Below are 21,431 nucleotides of genomic sequence, written 5' to 3'. Positions count from 1 at the left end.
GTAGGAAAAACAAGAGGGGGATAAAGAAGGTGTTTAGACAGGGAGATATTAGAAGACAAATATTTAAGAGGAGGGAAGGGCTGTATTAGCTGGGCAGGGAGAGAGAAGGCAGCTTTCCTGCCTCGATTAGGTGTGTTTTACATCCTCAAGATAGTGAGGTTAAAGAATAGCTCGCCCCCACCCCAGGCTTGAAAAGCCACTTTGCACAAAGCTGAACAGCAATTTTGCTGTCCTGCGGTTTGGGGGATGGAGAGTGAAGTGGCTAATCATTGGAAATGTTCCACTCTTTAAATGAGCAAACAACTGAAGCCCTGTCCAGGTTGTTCCTGGGCCTCTCAGTGGAGGGAATGCTAATTTTCAGTCCAGGCGACTGTTCCTAACTAGCAGATTTGCAGTCATTTAGAAAAATTATGTTAGTGGTTGGCAACTAATAGCCACCATAATTTCTCCCTCTGGCTGAAATGGGTATATAACTCGCTGAGAGGCTGTGGGTGCTGGCAGCGATGCCGTCAGAGCTGCGCTGGCAGATGCACTTCAGAACCTTTGAGCATCTGGGCGTTACTGCTGAAAACGTCGACCGTTACCGTTTTGCCTCTCGTTATTGCCTGACACCTGTACGATTATTCCCGGTTTGCTCTTTCCGCAGCCTCATCTTGCAGTCGGAAGCAATGACTACTACATCTCGGTGTACTCGGTGGAGAAGCGGATCAGATAACGGCTGGTGGCAGCGGCACTGGAGCGGGGCGTCCCAGCGGGCAAGGCCGTGTCTCACCCATAGTGTACATAGTGAAATTATCGACTTGAATGTTAAGTGTTGGCTGCTGCTGCAACCCATAACTTGAACATTTTTTTCCTGACTTAGCTACTGATGATTTTCACAAGGGGAAGAGAGACAATCTCCTTTCTTTTTTTGTTTCCGAGCTATATCCTCTAAAAGCTACAGAAAAAAAGAACATTTTATTTTTGTTTCCAGTGGTTGGCTTCTCTGTTAGAAACACGGCTCCTGAGCTTGGAAGGACTGGATGAGGCAGTACCCTTGAAAAGGGCTTTCTGTACTAGTCTTTGTTTTGCTGGAGCGTAGGTTGCTTTAAGGACTGAGGTCAGGACTCACCTACAGCTCTGCACCTTTGATCAGACCGCGGGACCCCTCCAGCTGCTGCCTGCCCTGTGCCAAACAGGAATTCTTCTAATCGGGCAGCAAGACCCGAGCTGTCCATCTACAGAACAATGTACGTGCTTCTGCACCACCCGAGCGTGGGCAAGGGAGGCAGCAAAGTGTCTCCTCTGCATGAACATTCTCCTCTCTGCAGTGTCCTCTCCCGTGGAAATGGAGACAGAAGGTGTCGTGCTGGCAAGGGAGGCGGGGATCCTGTGAGGAAGGGGGCTGGAGACGATAACAGGAGCAAGGCAGGATGTCGCCATACCTTACAGGGTTGCACACACAGAAGGAAGAGGGAAAAAGGAGAACGGACATCTTTCACGTCTCAACAAGCCGGGAGCAAGTCACTCACATAACCACTTTCCCCACAATGCCCGTGGTGCTGGTGGGGAGGTCTGGGGTATCTCGGTCACTGTTGCTGCTGCAGCCACTGTCCTCCTGTCCACACGGAACTCCACAAACACGCCTGAGAGCCTGGGAGCGCTGCCCAGCAGCGAGAGAGGCTCCAGGGCCAACCCATGGCTTTTGCCTCCCTTCAGTATGCTCATGTTCAGCAAGGCCATGTTCAGGAGATTTTGCACACTTGCTGCTGTGTGTATGCAGCTGCACACGTGTGGACGTGGCTGTGGCTTCTCTGTCTGTCCCTGCAGAACTAAGCTGGGAACCACATGTTGTCTGAGCACAAGAGAATCACTAAACGCAGAGGAAGGCTTTGAGCAAAACAGCTTTGTCCCAACTGTCCAGGGGAAAGCCTGCTTCATCCTCTGCACCTTCCACGTCTGAATAATGAATGTTTCTGTCCTTTGAAATCCCTGGTGGGTCTGGAGATAGGTGTGGGGAAGGGGTAGGCAAAGCCAAAGGGCAGGTTTCTTTCAAGTGCTGCCAAGGGGCGATTTAACTGGCCAAGAACAGAACTTGCACTGTGCAAAAGTCACTGCGGTGACAAAGGTTGACCTGCTGAGTCCAGAAGTCCCTGGTTTTTCTTCCAGCCAGTACCATGGGCTCTGCAGGCTCCCAGCAAACTCTGCCAGCAATGAGGAAAGGCAAGGAGGGAAGGGGTGAGAAGGTGTTCTTTCCCTGCGTAGACAGCAGCTTCGCCTCTGCCACAGCACCTGCGGAGCACATCTGACTGTCCCTGCTCCCTGAACACCAGATAATCTTGTTTCCAGCATGTGCTGAGGCAGCTGAGCTGTGCAGGGCTCGTGTAGTTGGCCCATGGCTGTCCAGGCTCACTGCAAGGAAGCTGTTGCTGAGTGCCATGTGCACATCTGGATGCCGGTTTTGATCCCACCTTCAGGCTGAGACTGCCTGAACCGTGGAGGTGGAGCAGCCAAAGGCTGAGCGCTCTGTCCGTACGCTGGGCACCAGCGCTGACCCCTTGCAGCGGGGAGGCCGAGGGCCACTTCCCAGGATGATGAATCAAAGGCTTTAAACTTAAGAAAAACTACCTACAAGTCCACGTTTGAGTTACCATAAGTTAATTATGGTCTAACAGCGCTGTGCCTCTTCCCGACCCATTCCCGTGCTTACTCCAATGTTGGTCCCACCTCTACACATCTCCTCCCTGCCTATACCAGGGGCCGACGAGGGGCCAGCGAGCACGGAACCACAGTTTGGGATCTACACATAACCGATTAACATACACAGCTTAAAAAAAAACAATAGATTTTTAACTTATATCAGTGTATTCGTTAAAGGAACAAGAAATACCTGGCCAAACGCAAAGGTACGTGGTGGGAAGCTGCTGCTCCTTGCCAGCGCTCCCGGGTGCCGGCCAGCCCCTGTGGCCAGGAGGTGGGTTTTTGACGAACTCGGCCTGATTAGCTTTCATCTAAGCGTGTGTGTGCGTGGGCTGTATTTTCACAGGGCTGATGCAGAGATTCAATCATGAAGTTTAACCAAGGATCTGGAGAGCATCCTACCTAAAAGTTCACTTATCTCTATTTATTTTACAAAACTTAAAAAGATATTAAAAAAAAAAAACAAACCACACGATTGTAATGTGAGAGTAAAACAAATACAAACAAATAAATGGTTAATAAAAAATAAATGTGGAAACACTTCCTGGTCTGAGGATTGTTTCCTGAGGTGGGAGTGGGGAAGAGGGACAGCCACGGCTCAAGAGGGAACCCAGTTCAGTATTGGGTGATGAGTTGGGTGGTTCTGGGCAGTTTCCCAGCAGGGATGAGGCCGGTTGCTCCTAGAGGACCTGGGGAACAGACACTTGTACAGGCCCAGGCCATGGTTGCTGAGGCTGAGCAGGAACCCAGCATTTCAACTTTGCAGCTCAGCAGGGACGTGTGTGTGCGTCTGAGCCTCACATCCCGCTCTCAAGCACGGGCTGTGGCAAATAAAACTGAACAGTCAGCATTGTCCTCGTCCTGAGGGTTTGTGCAGTGTGGTCCCCTCTCCACCCCCTTCCCAGGACGTCCCTTCCATCAGCATGGTGACTGGTGCTCCCGTGGTCCTGCTCGGTCCTGGCTGAGGCACCAGATGCCCTCCCAGTGTCAGCGGTGAAAGCTCAGGGTGGTCTACCCCTGGCACCTGCATCCAGCCCAGAAACCCTGGGGAACCACCTTCCACAAGGCTTTATTCTGCCTCCCCCCAGCTGCCGCGTTGGGTCTGCAGCAGCAGTCTCATCATTTGTGCCAGGCTCTCATCACCTTCTCCAGAGGCGATGCCATAATTAGGGACACGGGATGGCACAAAATGTGCAGCTGGGTGATCCAGAGCCAAACTGCAGCAGGGAAAACAGGCGCTTTCTCAGTCTTGCAGCCCCAAATCATAGAATCATAGAATCACCAGGTTGGAAAGGACCCACTGGATCATCGAGTCCAACTGTTCCTATCACTCCCTTAAACCATGTCCCTCAGCACTTCATCCACCCTGTCCTTGAACACCTCCAGGGAAGGCGACTCGACCCCCTCCCTGGGCAGCTGTTCCAGTGCCCAATGACTCTGTCTGTGAAGAATTTTTTTCTGATATCCAACCTGACCCTCCCCTGGCGGAGCTTCAGGGCATTCCCCCTTGTCCTGTCCCCTGTCCCTTGGGAGAAGAGCCCAGCTCCCTCCTCTCCACAACCTCCTTTCAGGTAGTTGTAGAGAGCAATAAGGTCTCCCCTCAGCCTCCTCTTCTCCAGGCTAAACAACCCCAGCTCTCTCAGCCGCTCCTCACCAGCTTCGTTGCTCTTCTCTGGACGCGCTCCAGAGCCTCAACATCCTTCTTGTGGTGAGGGGTCCAGAAATGAAGACAGTATTCGAGGTGCGGTCTCACCAGTGCCGAGTACAGAGGGAGAATCACCTCCCTGGACCCGCTGGTGACCCCATTTCTGATCCAAGCCAAGATGCCGTTGGCCTAAACGGCCAAACCATTAAAGCCAGCTCTGTTGGCCTCAGGGAGGGCTGTACCGCGGGCGCTGGGGCACAGTGGGCCCTTCCTCTGGGCAAACTGTGTCAGCAGGTTGGGGCTGAGCTGTGGAACAAGATGGGAAGGGAGAGTGGAAATAACTCTGGACGCATAAGCAGCACAGGACAGGATTCCCACCTTATGGAGGGGGAATTACCAAAAGGCTCAGTGTACCCCTTGGAGCTGCCATGCTGCTTTCAGCGTCTGCTGCCAGTCCTGATAAAGCTGAGGTGATGGCCACGGTCACTGCCGGCGCCACAGCCTGTCCCGGCCCCAGCTCTGGCCCCTCTCTGTGCCATTAGGCTCCCAGGGCACAGAGACCACCACCCCCAGGAGCTTCCAGGGGCCCCAAACCCACAGGCAGCGCCAGAGCCTCTCCTGCACCAGGATGTGGGGATGCAGCGACACAGGGCCATGGGGGGACATGGAGACAGGTCCCTGCAGGGACCAGTGGGGATGGGGTTCTCTGTCCATCACCATCCCACAGCTCTGTGGCTGCCCCTGCCCCATCCTTTGTCCTACAGCCCCCCACCTCCTACAGCACCCCGTCCCCTCTATCTGTCCATCTCCTAGAGCACCCCCCCCCCTAGAGCCCCCATCCCTCACAGCCCCTACAGCCCCTTATCCCCTATAGCTCCCCATTCCCTCCACCCTCATCCCCCACAGCTCCCCATTTCTGTAGATTCTTATCCACTATACCCCCAATCCCCTATAGCCCCCCATCCCCTATTCCCCAACCCCTGTCCCCCTAATCCTCTATCTCCCTATCCCTCAACCCCTCTCTCCCCATTCCCTCTTCCCCCATTCCCTGTATCCCTCATACCCTATTCCTCCATCACCTGTATCCCCTATCCTATCCCCATTCCTTTTATCCCTCACACCCAATCCCCCCATTCCCTGTATCCCCCATCCCTTCTCCCCCATCCCCCTCCCTCTTTCCCTGTATCCTTCATCTCCTGTATCTCCATCACCCCCTATCCCCCCATTCCCTCTATCCCTCTCCCCATCTCCATCCCCTCTCCCCCATTCCCTCCCCCCCGTTCCCGCCCATTCCCGCCCCCACAGCGCCCCCTGGCGGCGCGCTCCCGCCCCTCTCCGCTCTTCCCGTTCGCGTTTGTCGGGGCCGGGCCCTGCGCGGCCGCCGTCGCCGGGGCGGGGCGGGGGCAGCGGCGGCGCCGGGGCGATGGGGAACCTGTTCGGGAGGAAGCGGCGGAGCCGCGTCACCGAGCAGGACAAGGCGGTGCTGGTGAGTGCAGGAGGGGCCGACCGCCCCTCTCTCGGGGCCGCCTCGGGGCTGGGGCCGCCCGCGGCCCGCGGGAGGGAGGCCGGGCCCTGGGGGGGCTCTGTGCCGGCCGGCGCTCGGCTGCTGAGCCCTGTTCCTCTGTCCGCCTGGCCTTTTCTGTCCGTCCGTCCGCCTGCACACACCCCCCGTCCGTCCGTTTGTCTGCCTGCCCCTTTCTGTCAATCTGTCTGCCTGCCCCTCTGTCTGTCTGCCTGCCCCTCTGTCTGTCTGCCTGCCCCTCTGTCTGTCTGCCTGCCCCCCTCTGTCTGTCTGCCTGCCCCCCTCTCTGTCTGCCTGCCCCCCTCTGTCTGTCTGCCTGCCCCCCTCTGTCTGTCTGCCTGCCTGTCCCTCTGTCTGTCTGCCTGCCCCCCTCTGTCTGTCTGCCTGCCTGTCCCTCTGTCTGTCTGCCTGCCTGTCCCTCTGTCTGTCTGCCTGCCCCCCTCTGTCTGTCTGCCTGCCCCCCTCTGTCTGTCTGCCTGCCCCTCTCTGTCTGCCTGCCCCTCTGTCTGTCTGCCTGCCTGCCCCTCTCTGCCTGTCCCTCTGTCTGTCTGTCTGCCTGTCCCTCTGTCTGTCTGTCTGCCTGTCCCTCCCTCTGTCTGCCTGTCCCTCCCTCTGCCTGCCTGTCCCTCTGTCTGTCTGCCTGCCTGTCCCTCTGTCTGTCTGTCTGCCTGTCCCTCTGTCTGTCTGCCTGCCTGCCCCTCTGTCTGGCTGGCTGTTTGCCTGCCTCTCTCCCTATCTGCCTGCCCCTCTCTCTCCGTCTGTCTGTCCGCCTGCCTCTCTCTGTCTGTCCACCTGCCCTTCTCTCCGTCTGTCCACCTGCCCCTCTCTGTGTCTGTCTGTCCGCCTGGCCCTCTCTGCCCCTCTCTGTCTGTCCGCCTGGCCCTCTCTGCCCCTCTCCGTCTATCCGCCTGCTCCTCTCTGGCTGTCCATCTATCCACCTGCCCCTCTCTGTCTGTCCATCTATCTGCCTGCCCCTCCCTCTGTCCACCTGCCTGCCTCTCTCTCTGTCTGTCCATCCACCCACTTGCCCCTCTCTGTCCGTCTGTCTCTTTTCCAGCAACTGAAGCAGCAGCGGGACAAGCTGAAGCAGTACCAGAAGCGGATAAGCCTGAACCTGGAGAAGGAGCGAGCATTGGCCAGGCAGCTGCTGAAAGAGGGCAGAAAAGAGTGAGTGGGCAAGGGGGGAACCCCTGCCTGGATGGGCAGGAGCAGGAACCATCACTGAGAAACAGAGGGTTGTTTTCCCGGAAGAGAAAAGTTATGGACTTGGAGGTGTTGGTGGGCTGTGGGGTAGCTACATATGCCTTGTTGAGAAAGGGTGTTTAAAGTTTTATGCTTATAACCAGAAGAGCCAGCCCGTGTGCCACGGCTGGTGATAAAACTCAAAGCACAGCTTTAAAGGGTGGTTCTCTTCCTTAACCACAGACCGTCTGTGGCTCATTTGGACGCTGTGTTGGTGACCGTCTCTTACACCTTGTTTTGAGCGTCTATTATAAGCCTTTTGTGGCAAGGGCTTTGTTTTACATCGCTGCAGCACAACTGACCCAGTGAACTCCAAATCCACAGCAAACGTACCTAAATTTCCAGGTACCAGGCAGCAAACTTATGATTAATTTGCTCATCCTTATTCTTCACAGGAGCAGTTCAGAGTTGTCATTTAATTTACACATGGGGTTTGCCTCTTTCGGAAAAAGCACAAAGCAAGTCTGGCTTTGATGCAATTCTTTTAGGCTTCTTTGCTTTCTCCCATGCTGAGTTTTCCTCTTTCTGTTTTCCTTCAGAAAAGCCATGCTCTTGCTAAAGAAGAAGCGTTACCAAGAGCAACTTCTAGATAAAACAGAAAACCAAATCAGCAACTTGGAACGGATGGTAAGCGAGAATGGGATCCTGCGTGCTGCTGGTAGCTGCTGTGTGTGCTTGGTGTTAGGGATTTTTCTGAGTTTGTGGTATTGCATTTTAACTGTCAGGTTCTAGCGGGCAGATCACTCTGAAATCAAACACGTGCCATGACTGCTGAAGAACCAAGCAGCGAGTGTGTTTGGAGTCTGTAGTGCAGGTCACGTATGACACATGTGGTTTGTAAATCAGTACGACTTTGGTTGTGGTGTGGGCAGCTACAATGGACACTTCGTAGAATCACGGAATCATTGAGGTTGGAAAAGACCTCTAAGATCATTCAGTCCAACCGTCAGCCCAACACGACTGTGCCTGCTAAATTGTGTCCCAAAGTGCCACATCTGCATATTTTTGTAACACCTCCAGGGATGGAGATTTTACCACTGCCCTGTTACAATGCTTCACCACTCTTTCAGTAAGGAAATTTTTCCTAATACCCAATCTAAACCTCCTCCCCTGGTGCAACTTGAGGCCATTCCTCTTGTCCTGTCACTTCTTACTTGGGAGAAGAGACCAGCACTTCCTTGAGGATGCCTCGGTACCTTGATTTTAGCAATGGATGTGTTTGTTCTGGGGTGGCTGTGGAAACCATGACCTCAGCTCAGATTGTCGACTGGAAAATCAGTTGAAGGACTGTCAGATACATTTTTGCGCCTGCCTGGGCTGAGGCTGGTATGTGCATGTTCTATACTGCTGACATAATCAAACCTTCTCTTCACGAAAGAAAGGATTTGACTGATTTCTCCGTGTAGTTTCTCTGGGGATCTTGGCAATCTGTGTCTGGCCAGCAATGGTAATGTGACAGCCTGTGATGTTTCCCCTTCTCCTTTCTGTTTCAGGTCCAGGATATTGAATTCACCCAGATTGAAATGAAGGTCATCGAGGGTCTGAAAATAGGCAACGAATGTCTGAACAAAATGCACCAGGTATGTGTGGCTGGCTCAGCTGAGAGCACTCTTGCCTTGGACCCAGTAGAGCACTGGCTGTTAGCAACAGCCTCTCCACAGGTCTTGCTCACGCATGGATTTTTGGCTCTTTTCTTCAGGTTATGTCAATAGAAGAAGTAGAAAGAATAATCGGTGAAACCCAAGATGCGGTGGAGTACCAGAGGGTATGTGCTGTGTGCGTGAGCGGCTGTGAGCAGAGACAGCCTGCCAAACAGTGTTGCTCTTATGTGTGCTATGTTCCCAGACCTATTTTTGAGGCAGAGTGGGAATTAAATCTCAGTTGCCTGCAGAAAAATTAGCTCTGCTAGTTTTCCCATAGCCCCTCACCCCATTGTTCTCCTGTGTGCGTGTACCATGCTGCAAGTCACAGAGCTGCGCCGGCTGCGCTGTTGCTGACTTGAGTGTGTCTTTTTCCATAGCAAATAGACGAGTTACTGGCTGGCAGCCTGACTGAGGAAGATGAGGATGCCATTCTAGAAGAGTTAAATGCAATTACTCAGGTAGGACTGACTTGATCTTCTTGTATTTGCCTTTAATCCACATTTTCTGAAAGCTATTTGCAAGAGGGGAGAAAGTGCCTTTTCCCTCACTTTGAATAGATGACCTTATTCTGCCAGAGATCTCAATTACCCCTGTTTGTGCCCAATTGTTCTGTCGTCAAAGATCAAACTAATCGCCCCACATACCAGGGTCACGTAGAAATGGGCTGCCCTTAAGGATTGGATGTTATTTACTGTCTGTTATGGTCAGCTGGTCCATGTCCTAGCTGGGCATGTGTTCTGCTTCACAAGATGAAGAATTTGAAAGCCCTGGATCATGCTCAGGTAATGGAAGCCAGTGTGTGTTTCCATCCCTGTGGTGCCACTGGCTCTTCCAAACCCTGGCTTGGTTGGCTCTGCTGTAGGAAATGTGGAGAATGGGGTGGAGCAGGTCTGTAGTGGCCTTAATTTGAGGAGACTTGCAGCTAATACGGGGTCCTATTAAGTCTTATTTAATAATAATAATAATAATTTTTAAAAGCCTTGTGCTCATTTATTGGGTAGTGCTGAAACCCAGGACCCTTCCTGTGGTTCTGGGGCAGATGTTGGTCTGTCTGTGCAATCTCTTTCGTTGTGACTTCACTCCCAGTCTCTGCACAAAGCCACAGTGCGAGAGCCTGTGACCGCCACTGGGTATGTGGAGTGTGCATCATGTGTTGTCTTTAATGTTCTTGCAGGAACAGATGGAGCTTCCAGAAGTTCCTTCTGAGCCACTCCCAGAAAAGATTCCAGGTACGCTTTCTCTATATGCTCTACACCTTTGGCTTCTCATCCTTCTTCTCAGTTCCATGCCATAGTCCGAGACCCTCTCCTATTGTAAGCGTTGTCCTAGCGCATGTGCAGGATTATGAACTTTCTGGTGTGAAGCCCTGCTGATACAGGCTAAGCGGGGTTCCCCTCTTGGCTCTGACAAATCCAGCCAGCCCTTTACTGTTGGAAGGCCCAAGGCTCCAGCCTCTTTGCTGGGCCGGCAGCTGTCATTCGTCTTGAAAAGTTCCTTCCTGGTGCATCTGCTGTTCTGAAGTCACGCTGGTACCTGCTGGGAGGCTGCCAGCTGCCTGGAAACACCCACTCTTTGTGTTCCATGGTGAAACTCCTTGAGGAACGCCTTCCGTGGCTCTCTGCTTCACCTAGACAAGACTTTCTCACGTGACACTGGAACTGGTTCCTGCTGGTTGTCACAGCTGGCAGTTTTTTGTGACCACAGATATTAGCATTCGCACTGCATGAAACTGGATTTCACTGAGGCTCGTGACAACTCGTAGCTCTTGTGACCTTGCTTCAGGTAACGATGGTAATTTTGAACCAGCTGGATGGATCCAGGACTGTCGGGGCATGAGCTCTGCGTGACTGATGTGATGTGTGTGTTTGCTCCCGAGTGATCCAAAACCTCAGCGGCAGGATTTGTGCAGCTGGGTGTGAAGAGGGAAGTGGGAGAAGTGGAGTGACCAAATGGGCACTGTTGACCTGGTGAGGAAGGAGTCTTCCCAGAGCGTTACCAGGTAGTCTGTCCATGCAGAAGAACTGAAGGTGGAGCCTGCCCTTGGAGACAAACAAGGAGGGAGAGCAGGACCCAGCTGAGTGCCGGGGGCAAACTGGGGAAAACTCTGTCTCCTGGAACAGTAGAACACCATGCTGTCAGTCACAGAAGCTGAATATTCCTGCTTGTGGAAACCAGGACCTGTAAGAAGCCATTTCCTGTGTGTGGAATCTATTCAGGAAAAATCTGGGAAAAAAAACGGGCTGGTTTCTTTTTAGTGTTTGTTTACTAGTAAACATGGATCAGATGTCATCTCTGTATGCCGGCAGCAGCGTGGCCAAACAAAACACAAGCTGTGCTTGCTGCATGCAGCTGGTGGGAGCCTCTTTTAGGCTCGTTGTCAGACCGAAGGGGTGAGAGGAAAAGCTCATCTGCCTGCTGCCCTCCAAGAAACCGCTGCCCTAGATCCATGGAGCAGGGCTGGTGGCTGGTAAAGTTGTTGGGTATGTTCTGAAACATTAAATTCTTCAAGTGCTGTGAAAAAGAGGAGCACATGGGCTACGTGGAATTATTTATAACAGATTTTTATTAGTTCTGGTGCTGCACAAGCATTTTTTGCTCTACCGAGGAGTGGATTATGAGTCCTAGTCCTTCCAGAGGAGATAACTGCAGAGTACTTGTGTTCCCTGTTTCTGTAACGAGTTTCTTTTTCTTCCACAGAAGCATCACCCGTCAAGAACAGGCCAAAACCAGAACTGGTGGCAGCATCTTAACTCCCACTTCTGGGGATTCCCCCACATAACTTTCACCCAGGACAGTTTGCCATCCCAGCATATGCTGGGAACAAGCAATGCCTTGGCAGCATCCCAGCTGTGCTGGGCGGATTGTGGAGCAGGATTCCCTGTGCAGGGTGGGGAACCTCAGCTGATTATTGCTCTTGTATCAAGATTATTTTCTAGTGCTTTCTTTTTTTGTAACTTAAATTCTAAACGCACTCAGCTGCGCTGTCTCGGGATTAAACAACAACTCTCCACTTCCAAAGCCAAATGCTCTCTGTAGGTTTGATTTCAGTGAAGAATCTGTCTTTGGTCAGACTGAATCCCTATCAAGTCCCAGCGTCAGAGTGATTGCATGTTGGAAACGGCTGTCCTGGGCATCGGGCTGGGCGAGTGAGGCTGCTGTGAGGAGCCCTCTGGACCACACCACTGACTGCACTCTCTTGGCTCCTTTGCTTTCCCTCTTCTGAGACCATTTGTGGAAGGACTGCCGGTGTCTCTCATCCTTGTGTAAACTGGACTGGCTGACGTGTCTGTGGCTCTGAAAAGGCAGGGGCAGAGTGCAGGCAGCCTGAAAGAAGGCAGCAATCGGAGCTTCCGCAGGCACTGATGCTTTGTACTGCTGGTTAGAAACTGTTCTGTCAGCCATGGGTGAAACAGGCTTATGCGCAAGGATGTTTCATCTGGGGGAAGTTCAGTGTGATTGCTGGGTTCTGCATTTGTTGGCAGCAGTGCCAACTGAGGGAAAAGCCCAATCCTACATGCGGGGTGAAGAGCTGGCCTCTGGCCGGGTGTGAGTCGGAGGCGATCGGCAATCATTCCCACTCAGATCCCGCTCTGCCTATCTGGTAACTCATGGTGCTGGGTGAGAGCTGGGGTGACAGGAATCTGACGAGCCCCTTAAAATTGCAGCAAGGCGTCTCCTGCCAACGTCATGAGCTGGAAGCTGTCCCTTGTTGGCTCTGTACCATCGTCAGAGCTCACCTTTGCAACGTTCAGACGGGTTGAGATCAATTCTGCTTCCAGTTGTCAGCTCATGTTTGATATTTTCTGGAGACAGGAAAGGTCAGGCTGGGGTAAATGCCAGGCTGGCTCTGTACCAGACCTGAAGCTTAAATTGGTGCTCCAAGGACTCTCCTCAGTATGGAGTTGGAGGGGAGACCAGTTCTTTCTGCACTGCCCTGTGGAGGACAGGCTGGTGCTTCTCGTGGTGTAGCGAGGCGCTTGGGTCAACACGGATGGCGGAGCCTTTGGAAAGCTGCCTGGCCAGGCAGGTGGTGGGCAGATTTAGCTGTCCTTGGAAGCAAGCTTACTTGCCAGCTTGCAGATGCTCTTCAGGACGCTGCAGATCTTTATTTATTATGTTCTTGAAGCTGCAACCCTTAATCCCTGTTTCTGTGATGGCAGAAGGACCTTGGAGACATTTAGTGACTGCCTTTGGGGTTATGGGATCTGGTGCTAGACAATGATAAGTAATCCCAGAGTCTGTGCTGCTTTCCAGCCTGTGGCCATGGGCCAGCAGCAGCTCTGGTTTTGAGTCATGCTGTCCGTATCATCTCCGTTTCTTACCTCCCAAAGACTGGCCAGGCATCAAGGAGTAGAGCCTGGGGCCAAACGCTTTGGAGTCGCCTTGTTTTCAGTTCTACTGCACTCTCTCCTGGTCAATGTTTCACAGCAAGGCAGGGTCCCACAAGCCTTGGACCCCTATTTGGAAGCAGCACAGCTGTAGCAAACAAACTACTTTCTCTGTAATGGGCAGAGTGGGTTTGAACAGATCCTTGTGCCTCTGCTGATCACACCGGTTACCTTGGCTAGTGCTGGGGCAGCCAAAGCCTTCAACCAGCTTCCATAGCCAGAGTCACACGACGGGACAGGGCTGTATCCTGCTGTGTGCTCGACTGATTTTTTTCCTTTCGGTGAGGTGGTTCTGCTCTGGTTTACCATCCTGGCTGTCTGCAGTGCACACTCGTTCCACCAGAGAGAGCTTTGTCTTCATCGGCACCGCAGTGGCTGGACAATTTTTGTGGAACGTTTTTCTTTCAAGCCTCCTCCAGTCCATCGCTAGCATGGTGTTGACTTGTTTAATTTTACTCTGTTTAATTTGTAATTCATAGGAGGGAATGCTGGACTCTCCCACTAAGGGATCTTTCCTGGGAGACCAGTATTTGCTGCTAGCGCTCGGTGTAAACCCTGTTGAATGGGCTTGGCTGAGGAGGGAGGGACCACCACAGTCATGGAATAGAATCATGGAATGATTTGGGTTGGAAGGACGTTAAAGATCATCCAATTCCATCCCCTCTGCCATGGGCAGGGACCCATTCTGCTGGATCAGGCTCATGGCCTCATCCAGCCTCATCTCGAACAGTCCCTGGGCTCTGGTTCTCTTGGTCTTGAACATCCTGGCAGTGAGAGAGGTACAAGCCAACCATTCCAGGGGAAGCTGCGGTGAGACCGTGCCTGGTCCTGGCATCTGAATGCCTGGTGCTGTGCCCTTACTCAGGGCTTTCCTTGAGTGGAGGCTAGTCCAGAGAGGAGAGGGTAGAGCTGAAGGGGTTAATGCAGCTCCTTGCATTTGTTAATGCAGAGAAGAGGCCATTTACTGAGCTAATAGGAAGATTTGGAGCAGATTGCCAATGGCTTCCTCTTCTGATCCCTGCACCAAACAGATTGCGCTGTGTCTCCTTGAGAGGAAGAGCCAGGAGTGGCGTGTGACCTCTGGTGTGCTGTAACAATAAACTGCTTCCAATGGTTTCAGCGGCTCCTCTCTCAGCCTTGTGTTTTCACAGTAAATGTTTTGGATGAGCAAGAGTTGCCTTCCTCCTCCCTCCCCTTCTTGCTCCCTGCTCCTGGGAGAGATGTGGGCAGGAAATTTCAGAGCAGGCTCCATGTGGAAGAGAAAAACAATCCTGTTTGCTTGGATGGCCCAGGAAGGCTTGTGTGTATCTGACAGCAGCAGAGCCTTGAGAGCCCTGGCACGGCCGGCAGCTGAGTGGGGAGGAGCTGGAGAGATATTGGAGAGAGCTGGTGTGTTCTATCGCTGTGAAGGCAGAGCAGTCCCTGCTGTGCTGTGGTTCTGTGCCTCCCTCATCACCCAGGGGCAGAGGGTCGGGCTGATCACCCTGGGTCTTCCCGGATAAATTGTTTCCTGGGGAAAAGGTCTCTTCTGGGCAGCAGGAGGAATGAGCTGGATCCCAAGACAGGGAAGGGTGTTTGCAAAGGCAGCTCTCCCAGCCTTGGGTTTGCAATGAAGCTGAACCAGAGGGTTTTTTTTTTTCAGGAATTATTATTGAGTTATTGGCAAACTGGGTAATAAACAGTCCTCACTGGGACACTGAACTTGCCGGGAGCCTGTGTCTCTGTCTGGATGACAGTGGTGGCCATGCCGTCTGCCCCTGCCTGCAGTGGGCTCTGGTGTCCCCTCCCTCAGCAGACTTTTCTTTCTGACACCCCAAGCGGCCAACCCAGACCCCCTGGGTGTAAATTCACCTATTTCAAATGGGCACGGTACCCGAGGGCACTGTCACCCATGGTCCTCAAGAGTGACACCAGGGCTGCCTCTGAGCCACTGGCTGTGCTTTGGCACCAGCTGCTTCCCCCTTGGCTTGGATTTACATCTCCTGCTGATGGAAGCAACGGGACATATCCAAGCCTCTCCAGCCAGGCCCTTGGCTCAGCCCCCCGTCCTGTCCCTGCCAGAGGAGGTACTGGGGGTTCCCATATTCCTGGGAAAGCAGCTGTATCGTGTTTAACAGTGTTTAATTAACACTCCCTGTCCTGCTCAGCTGTGGCAGCGGGGTGGGAGCCGGCACCCCACAGTGCGAGCTGAGCCTGGAGCTCTTCCAGCTGTGTTTTACTTGGCCAGATGTTCAGCTCAAGAGAGGAGTTGTCCTCCCTTGAAGAAAGTCATTGAGGCAGCATTGCTCGTTGCTAATTAAACCCTGGAGAACACGGGCAACATCACACTGCTTCCTCGGCCGCCCCCACGCAGCACTCAGAGCCCTCCCCGATGCCCCTGGCATGGACCAGGCTCCTTGCCAGAGGCACCGGAGAGGTTTGGGCCACCAGGATGACACCATGGCAAAGCTGCCCATTGCAGACGTGGCACATGGGAACAGTGAGTTTCAGCCCCTTCTCATTTTCAGGAGCAGGTGGTTTGTCACTTCTCCTGGAGTGGCTGTCGGTGTCTCTGTGGTGTTTCCAACGCGCGGCTCAGTGCCAGCCACTGTGGCATTTAACGTGACTTGTGTGGCAACGCGGGATCATCGCCCTGCGCGGGAGGCAGTGGCTGGGGGAAGGGAGAAGTTCTGCTGGGAGACGGTGCTGCCTTTTCCCAGCTCCCCTCTGCAGAGGAGCTCCTATCCAGGTGGGAACGCTGCTAGCAGCTGCCCTCGCCCCACGGGCTCTGCCCAGCCGAGACCACTGCCTGCACAGACCTGGGAATAACGCATGAGGCTGTGGGGGAGCAGGAATTACTGCCAGCGTTATGCAATCAGCATTGCCTTTAAATAGACTCTTATTCAATGGTGTCCAGGAGCTGAGCACCAGCGCTGCTCGCTCGCCGGGGCTTTTTTCTGTGTGTTCCACAGCCATCCCTGCCGCACTCTGGAACTTGTCTGGAAGTTGGTTTGGGGCAAAGGCCTCCCCCCCGCCAACAGCCTGGGATCTTCTCCCCGCTCTTCATTAAATGGCAGCAGCCCTTTCACTCAGTGGTTAATTGAATTGTGTAACGCAGCTGCGCTGTGGCAGAGCCCTGGGAGTTTCTATGCCAACACAGCTGGATGGCAGCACTGCCTGGGGAGGAGAGGAGCTGCCTGCGATGCGCCTGCATCTTGACATGACTGCACATCAGCGTGGCTGTGCACCCCAACACAGCTGCACCCCGATATGACTACATGTCCCACTGCCTCAAACGTTTCCTGAATCACCCATGGATAATCAAAACGTTGAGCTGGAAGTCCCAGAGGAGCTGATTTGCAGGCCTTTCTTCTGCCCAGCCGCCTTCTGGCAGTGGTGAGCTCAGCGATGCAGCTGAGGCACTGCTCACAGGGGTCACAGTGCCCAGGGCTGCAGCCCTGTTGCACCCCCCCAGCATCAGCTTTTGGCTCCCACCCTGCTGGGAACATTCTTCCTGCATCCATTGTCCTCCATCCTCCTTGGCAAACGCTGAGGCAGAGGCAGGCGCTGCTTTGGGGAGGTTTGCAGGGGGTCTTGCATTTTCTTCTCCTCCTGTTCTTCGCTCTGTCCCACTGTTCTCTCCCTGCCCACGCCGGGGGGTCACCCTGAGGGGCAGGGAGCTGCCACACCTGGAGGCATCACTGGCAGGGGGGTGTTTGGCACTCAGAGCCTTACAACGCCAACCCCCACCCCACGCTCAGAACTGCAGGGAATCAGCCACCGGCTCCTTCCTTTTCCCTGTTCCCATATTTTAAGTGGCCTGGTGTCACGCTGAGTCACCAGCGAGAGATGGAAGAGGCTTTGGCAGAGAACAAGCCTGAGTTTTGATAGTTTACTGTGGGAAAAAAAAAAAATAAGCGTAATTTCCTAATTAGAGCAGCGATGGGAACAAAGCAGATTTGTTAGAGCTGCGCGGCTGAGTTCGGGAATGTGACCTTTGCTGGCTCTTAGTGCGAGATGGGAGCTTTCGGTGTACGGTGGTGCTTGGCGGCGGCTGAAATGCTTCAGCAGTGCCTGCTCTGACGTAGGAGAGCCAGAATTTCACCTTCTGGGGGAAGCCAGAGCCACTGCCAGAGCATTGTCTGATGTGGAAGCAGCACTGGGAAGTGGTGGTTGACCCCCGGGTCACCCTTTTCTGCTTTTTCCCCCAAACGTGGGCTGGTTTCCCTGCCCTGCAGTGGAATGTGGCTCCTCAAGTCCTAGGAGAAGCGGTGGCCACGCGCTGATTGTCCCTCTAGGGCCAACCTACAAATCTGCAGCGTGATGGATGGTTCCCAGCCCTCGGCTGTCACCTGGTTCTGGCTGTTCTCAGCACGGGTTCCCGGCCGGCAGCTGGGCTGCCCTCAAGGGCTGGTGCCAAGTTGCACCCAGGGGTGGAACAAGTCACAGCCTGACAGCAAACGATTAATTAGCGAGAGGAGGAAACGAGTGGAAACCGATCCCAGGGCTGTGCCTGTTCATTTGAGTAAGAAAGAGATGATGCTCCAGTGTGAGCCCATCCATGCAGGGAGGCTGGAAATGCCATGCAGAGAGCTGGGTGGCCTTGGGGCTGGAAAAGGAGCAGTGGGAATTCACTGCCTTGTGCTTCAGCCTCGAGAACCAGTGTTGGTGCTGCAGGCTGGGAGCTGGTTAGGGTTTAGCCTGGCTGAGTCCAATGGATGTGGAACACACAAACTGACTGATGGGGGTCCCATATCAGCCCAGAACAGGGCTGGCTTGATGGAAAGGAAGAAGTGACACGGAGCAGGGAGACGGCAGGCAGCGTGAAGGGGCCTGATCCTATGCTGTCAGCCTCGTCTCTCCGAGACCTTGCGCTGAAACCCACAGGTCATTCTCAGGCAGGGGCTGGCAGGGTGGGAGGCGGCACCTAAAGGTCTCTACAGCACCTAGTGTCCCTGTGCAAGGTGTCGGCTGGAGGCACTGCCCCATACGCTTCCCCAAGTTTAGCAACGTGATGCAAAATCCCACCATGCCAATTATGCAAAGCACATAAACTATTCCTGTTATTCAGAAGTATCCCCAGAGAGCTCCTTAGCGATCTGTAATTCAGCATTACTCGCTCATGAAAGCGGGAGCTGGGGCAGATGTGGAGCAAGAGGGGCTCTGGGCTGCTCAGCGGTTTGGGACCAAGGAGGAGTTGCCAACCCCAGTGCGTTTTGGGGCTCCTCTAGCACACAGAGCACCTCTCCCCTGCCCACTCCCATCCCGGTGTGGCTTAGCAGAGGTTGAGTTTGCTGTTTGATTTGGAGCTGTCTTCTCCGTTGCAGGGCTCCCCCAGTCCCTGTGGAAGGCAGCAGAGCCAGGGACCCCTCTGGCTCTCCCACAGCCAGTGCCAGCTCCGCATCTCTCCTGCTGTCCCTTCCTCTCCTCCAGCAGCGGCTGCCTCCTCCCATTCCACTCGATGCCTTCTCTCCTTCCATCTTCCCAGTCCCCATCACAGCTCTCTGCATCCGCAGTGCTTTGTTCTCCCACCCACACCCTGTTTCCTCCGTCATTCCGGCTCCTCCCTGTCCTTGCTCTCCCCAGGAGCCTCCCAGGAGAGCCAAGGTCTCCACTGCTCTCCCTGTGTCCGGGTTCTGTCCATGTCCCATCACCGCAGGAGGCTGCAGGGCTTTGCAGGGAGCACGCAAGCACATTTGTGTGTCCCCCAACCAGGATCCGGGAGCTGCCAGGGCCGTGCTCCGGGCATGCTGCTGCTTTGCCAGCTTTCTTTTAACCACACAGGCAGGCTCTGGCTTTGACCAGCAAGAGCATCCCAACCACCTACCAGCAAAGCTCTGCCTTTCGCATCCCACTCCCTCGGGGATGCAGGAGTCTGGGGTCCATCCCTGTAGTAGCACCAACTGACCTCGCTCCCAGTGCTTCCCGCAGCTTTTAATTAATAAATTAAATATATATTACATATATATATTAAATATATTATATATATTAATAAATAATATTATTTTATTATCCCACGCTTCCTCTCTGTGGTCATCCCTGCTTTTATTGCCATTAGTGACCCTGGTGGTGGAACTTGGCCCTGGCCACAATGCCCAGCCTGGTCTCCGTGCGGCTGATGGAGAGGTTGGTGATGGCAGAGGTGCTTTCTGACGCCTGGTTAGGCTCAGCCTTGTGGTCCCCTTTGCCGTAAGCAGAGCCGTGTGCTGTGATGCAAAGAGCAACGCAGACAAAGAGCTGCTGTGTCACATCAGTGAGCAAAACAGCTCCCGGTATACAAATACCTGGAAACAACCACTTTGACTGCTGGGAGTCTTGTTCAGATGCTGCTTCCAAAAGGATTAAGGAAAACCCACTCGGGATGACCAGGGGGCGGTTATTCCTCTCCTTTGTGCCTCAGTTTCCTCTTTTGTTAAATAATTCTGACCTGCTTTGTAAACCACAGTGATTCTCGCTTGACAGAGTGTGAGGCAGGAGCTGGAAATCGCTGTCTCCGCTATTCCAGACTCCGCGCTGGATTTCAGCGCTGCAGCTCCCACTCAGTAAAATAAGAGCCCGAATTGTTCATCCTTTGCTAATCCTCAATAAATGGCTTTACTCGATGTGCCGTTCGTGCTCAGGGGGGTGGGGTGGGGGATTTAATCACCTGAGAGCTGCCAGCACAGGCAAGGAATCTCCAATTTTATGACATTTAAGTCCTGACCCTACGAAATAGAAGGTGCAAACGTGTGTGTGCCTTGAGGCAGTGCGGGGACCAACCTGATGCGAGTGGCACAGCTGAAGTTGCACACCCGATGTTGCACACTTAAGGGATGTGGAGCTTGTGCAGATGGATGGACCAACGCTCACCATTCTGAATGGTGACAAGTACCGGGCAAAGCACCTCAGCCACTCTTGCCAGCAACCTGGTGAGCCACGGTCATGCCGCAAAAGGAAAAGGAAAGCCACATTTGGATGTGTGGCTCCAGGATCTGGGCGCTGGCGTGGGGTTTGGTGCCCTGGGTCCTGCAGTGGTCAGTGAGATGCTCAAGAGAAATGGGAGACAGCTCAGCGATGAGCCAGGGAGGCAGGAGCTGGAGCTGAGCAAGGGGGGAAAAGCTCATCCCGCGCTTGCAGTTGGGTTGGTTTTGTTCAAACATATTGGGTTGGTTTTACTCAAACCCATTGGGTTGGTTTTACTCAAACCCGTTGGGTTTGTTTTGCTCAAACACACTGGGCTGATTCCCCAGTGACACATAGATGTCAGAAAATATCACATTTAAATTGCTTTCGAAATAAATAGCCCGTGGTGCAGCGTGGCGAGGACTCCGAGCTGACTGCGCAGCAGCAGCGTTAGGACTCTGATGGGGAAGCCATCTGCCCGAGGCAGAAAGCACGGAAATTTCCTGGTAATCTCATTAACAAGTTGACACTCACAGGTATGCGCCTGCCCCACGGCTGCTCCAGGGGTCACTGAAGGGCGGCTGGTTTTATCTTTGCCTTTCTGTCCATCTCAAAAAGGAGGAAAGGGGACTGAAGATCACAGGCTGCCATCAGCCTGAGGTGTGGCTGTGCAGGGAGTGGGGCAGCCTCTGCCTCCGTCCCCTCCATGGCACCATGTTGGGCAAGTAGGTGAGTTAGAGATGGAGTGAGTTCTTCCCCTTGGTCCAGTTGCCTGCAAAGGCGCCCAGTTCCCTGCTCGATGTCCCCTACTCTGACCCCATCCATCTTCCTTCAAGGTGCCGAGGTACAAGCAGCAGCAGCCTGGAGCAATTCCTGGTGGATGCTCCCCTGCCTCTACTCACGTCCCTGCACCCGAGCTGAGCTCTTGGCAGCGATGCGGGAGGTCGGTGGGAGGGCTGTAGCACTGTTTCATCCTCTCAGTATTGACTGGTGATGCGTCACATTCAAACCTGTGAGAGACTATAACCCACCTTAATTTTTTTTCTCCCTCCTGTGTCACAGGAGACTTTCCGGAGGTGCTGAGGACCCGGTAGCTCCCATTGACCTCGTGCAGCATCGCTTTCCCCTCCCTGGGGAGCTATGCCACCCTGCAGCCACCTCCCTCCCTCAATCCCTCCCAGGACAGCCACCGCACCCACCTGCAGAGCATTCTGGGGAGCAGAGAGAGCTTTCCCACCACGCTGGAAACTCAGAGGAGCTGTTGGCCATCCATCCTTGGCTGCCCCGCGTCACCGCTGCTCTCGGCCATCGGTGCCCGGGAACGACACACGGTGCCTGCGCTGGGGCGCGTGACCCGTCCGGGAGAGCTGGCATGACGCCACACTGGTAATTAAGAAGGAACCTAATGAAACTGCGAAAATAGCACAATTTCCTCCCCACACCTGCAGCCG

General features: G+C 53.8%; 2 protein-coding genes across 3 annotated transcripts in view; both read left to right on the top strand.

Moving 5' to 3' along the window:
• The window catches only part of RPTOR (regulatory associated protein of MTOR complex 1), a 155,322-nt gene extending 152,113 nt beyond the window's left edge, over nucleotides 1-3,209 (top strand). For both annotated transcript variants that reach the window (XM_054083336.1, XM_054083335.1), the window contains one exon: nucleotides 647-3,209. In XM_054083336.1, the coding sequence (XP_053939311.1) occupies nucleotides 647-715 (69 nt within the window). In that variant the 3' untranslated portion in view covers nucleotides 716-3,209. The remainder of the gene's footprint in view (nucleotides 1-646) is intronic.
• A 2,468-nt stretch (nucleotides 3,210-5,677) lies between these two features.
• On the top strand, nucleotides 5,678-15,506 carry CHMP6 (charged multivesicular body protein 6). The gene is made up of 8 exons (XM_054083363.1): nucleotides 5,678-5,810; nucleotides 6,904-7,013; nucleotides 7,628-7,715; nucleotides 8,582-8,668; nucleotides 8,788-8,853; nucleotides 9,109-9,189; nucleotides 9,906-9,960; nucleotides 11,429-15,506. The coding sequence occupies exons 1-8, from the start codon at nucleotides 5,748-5,750 to the stop codon at nucleotides 11,479-11,481; spliced, it is 603 nt and encodes a 200-aa protein (XP_053939338.1). The 5' UTR covers nucleotides 5,678-5,747; the 3' UTR covers nucleotides 11,482-15,506.
• Nucleotides 15,507-21,431: the final 5,925 nt, after the last annotated feature.

Source organism: Cuculus canorus, chromosome 18, assembly GCF_017976375.1.
Source record: "Cuculus canorus isolate bCucCan1 chromosome 18, bCucCan1.pri, whole genome shotgun sequence".
Lineage (NCBI taxonomy): Eukaryota > Metazoa > Chordata > Aves > Cuculiformes > Cuculidae > Cuculus > Cuculus canorus.
This window is presented reverse-complemented; position numbering and strand designations above follow the sequence as displayed.

Coding starts and splice junctions, on each gene's coding strand:
- CHMP6 (XM_054083363.1), top strand. CDS start 5,748: ATGGGGAACCTGTTCGGGAGGAAGCGGCGGAGCCGCGTCACCGAGCAG. Junction 7,014..7,627: donor CTGAAAGAGGGCAGAAAAGA/GTGAGTGGGCAA, acceptor GTTTTCCTTCAG/AAAAGCCATGCTCTTGCTAA. Junction 8,669..8,787: donor GTCTGAACAAAATGCACCAG/GTATGTGTGGCT, acceptor TCTTTTCTTCAG/GTTATGTCAATAGAAGAAGT.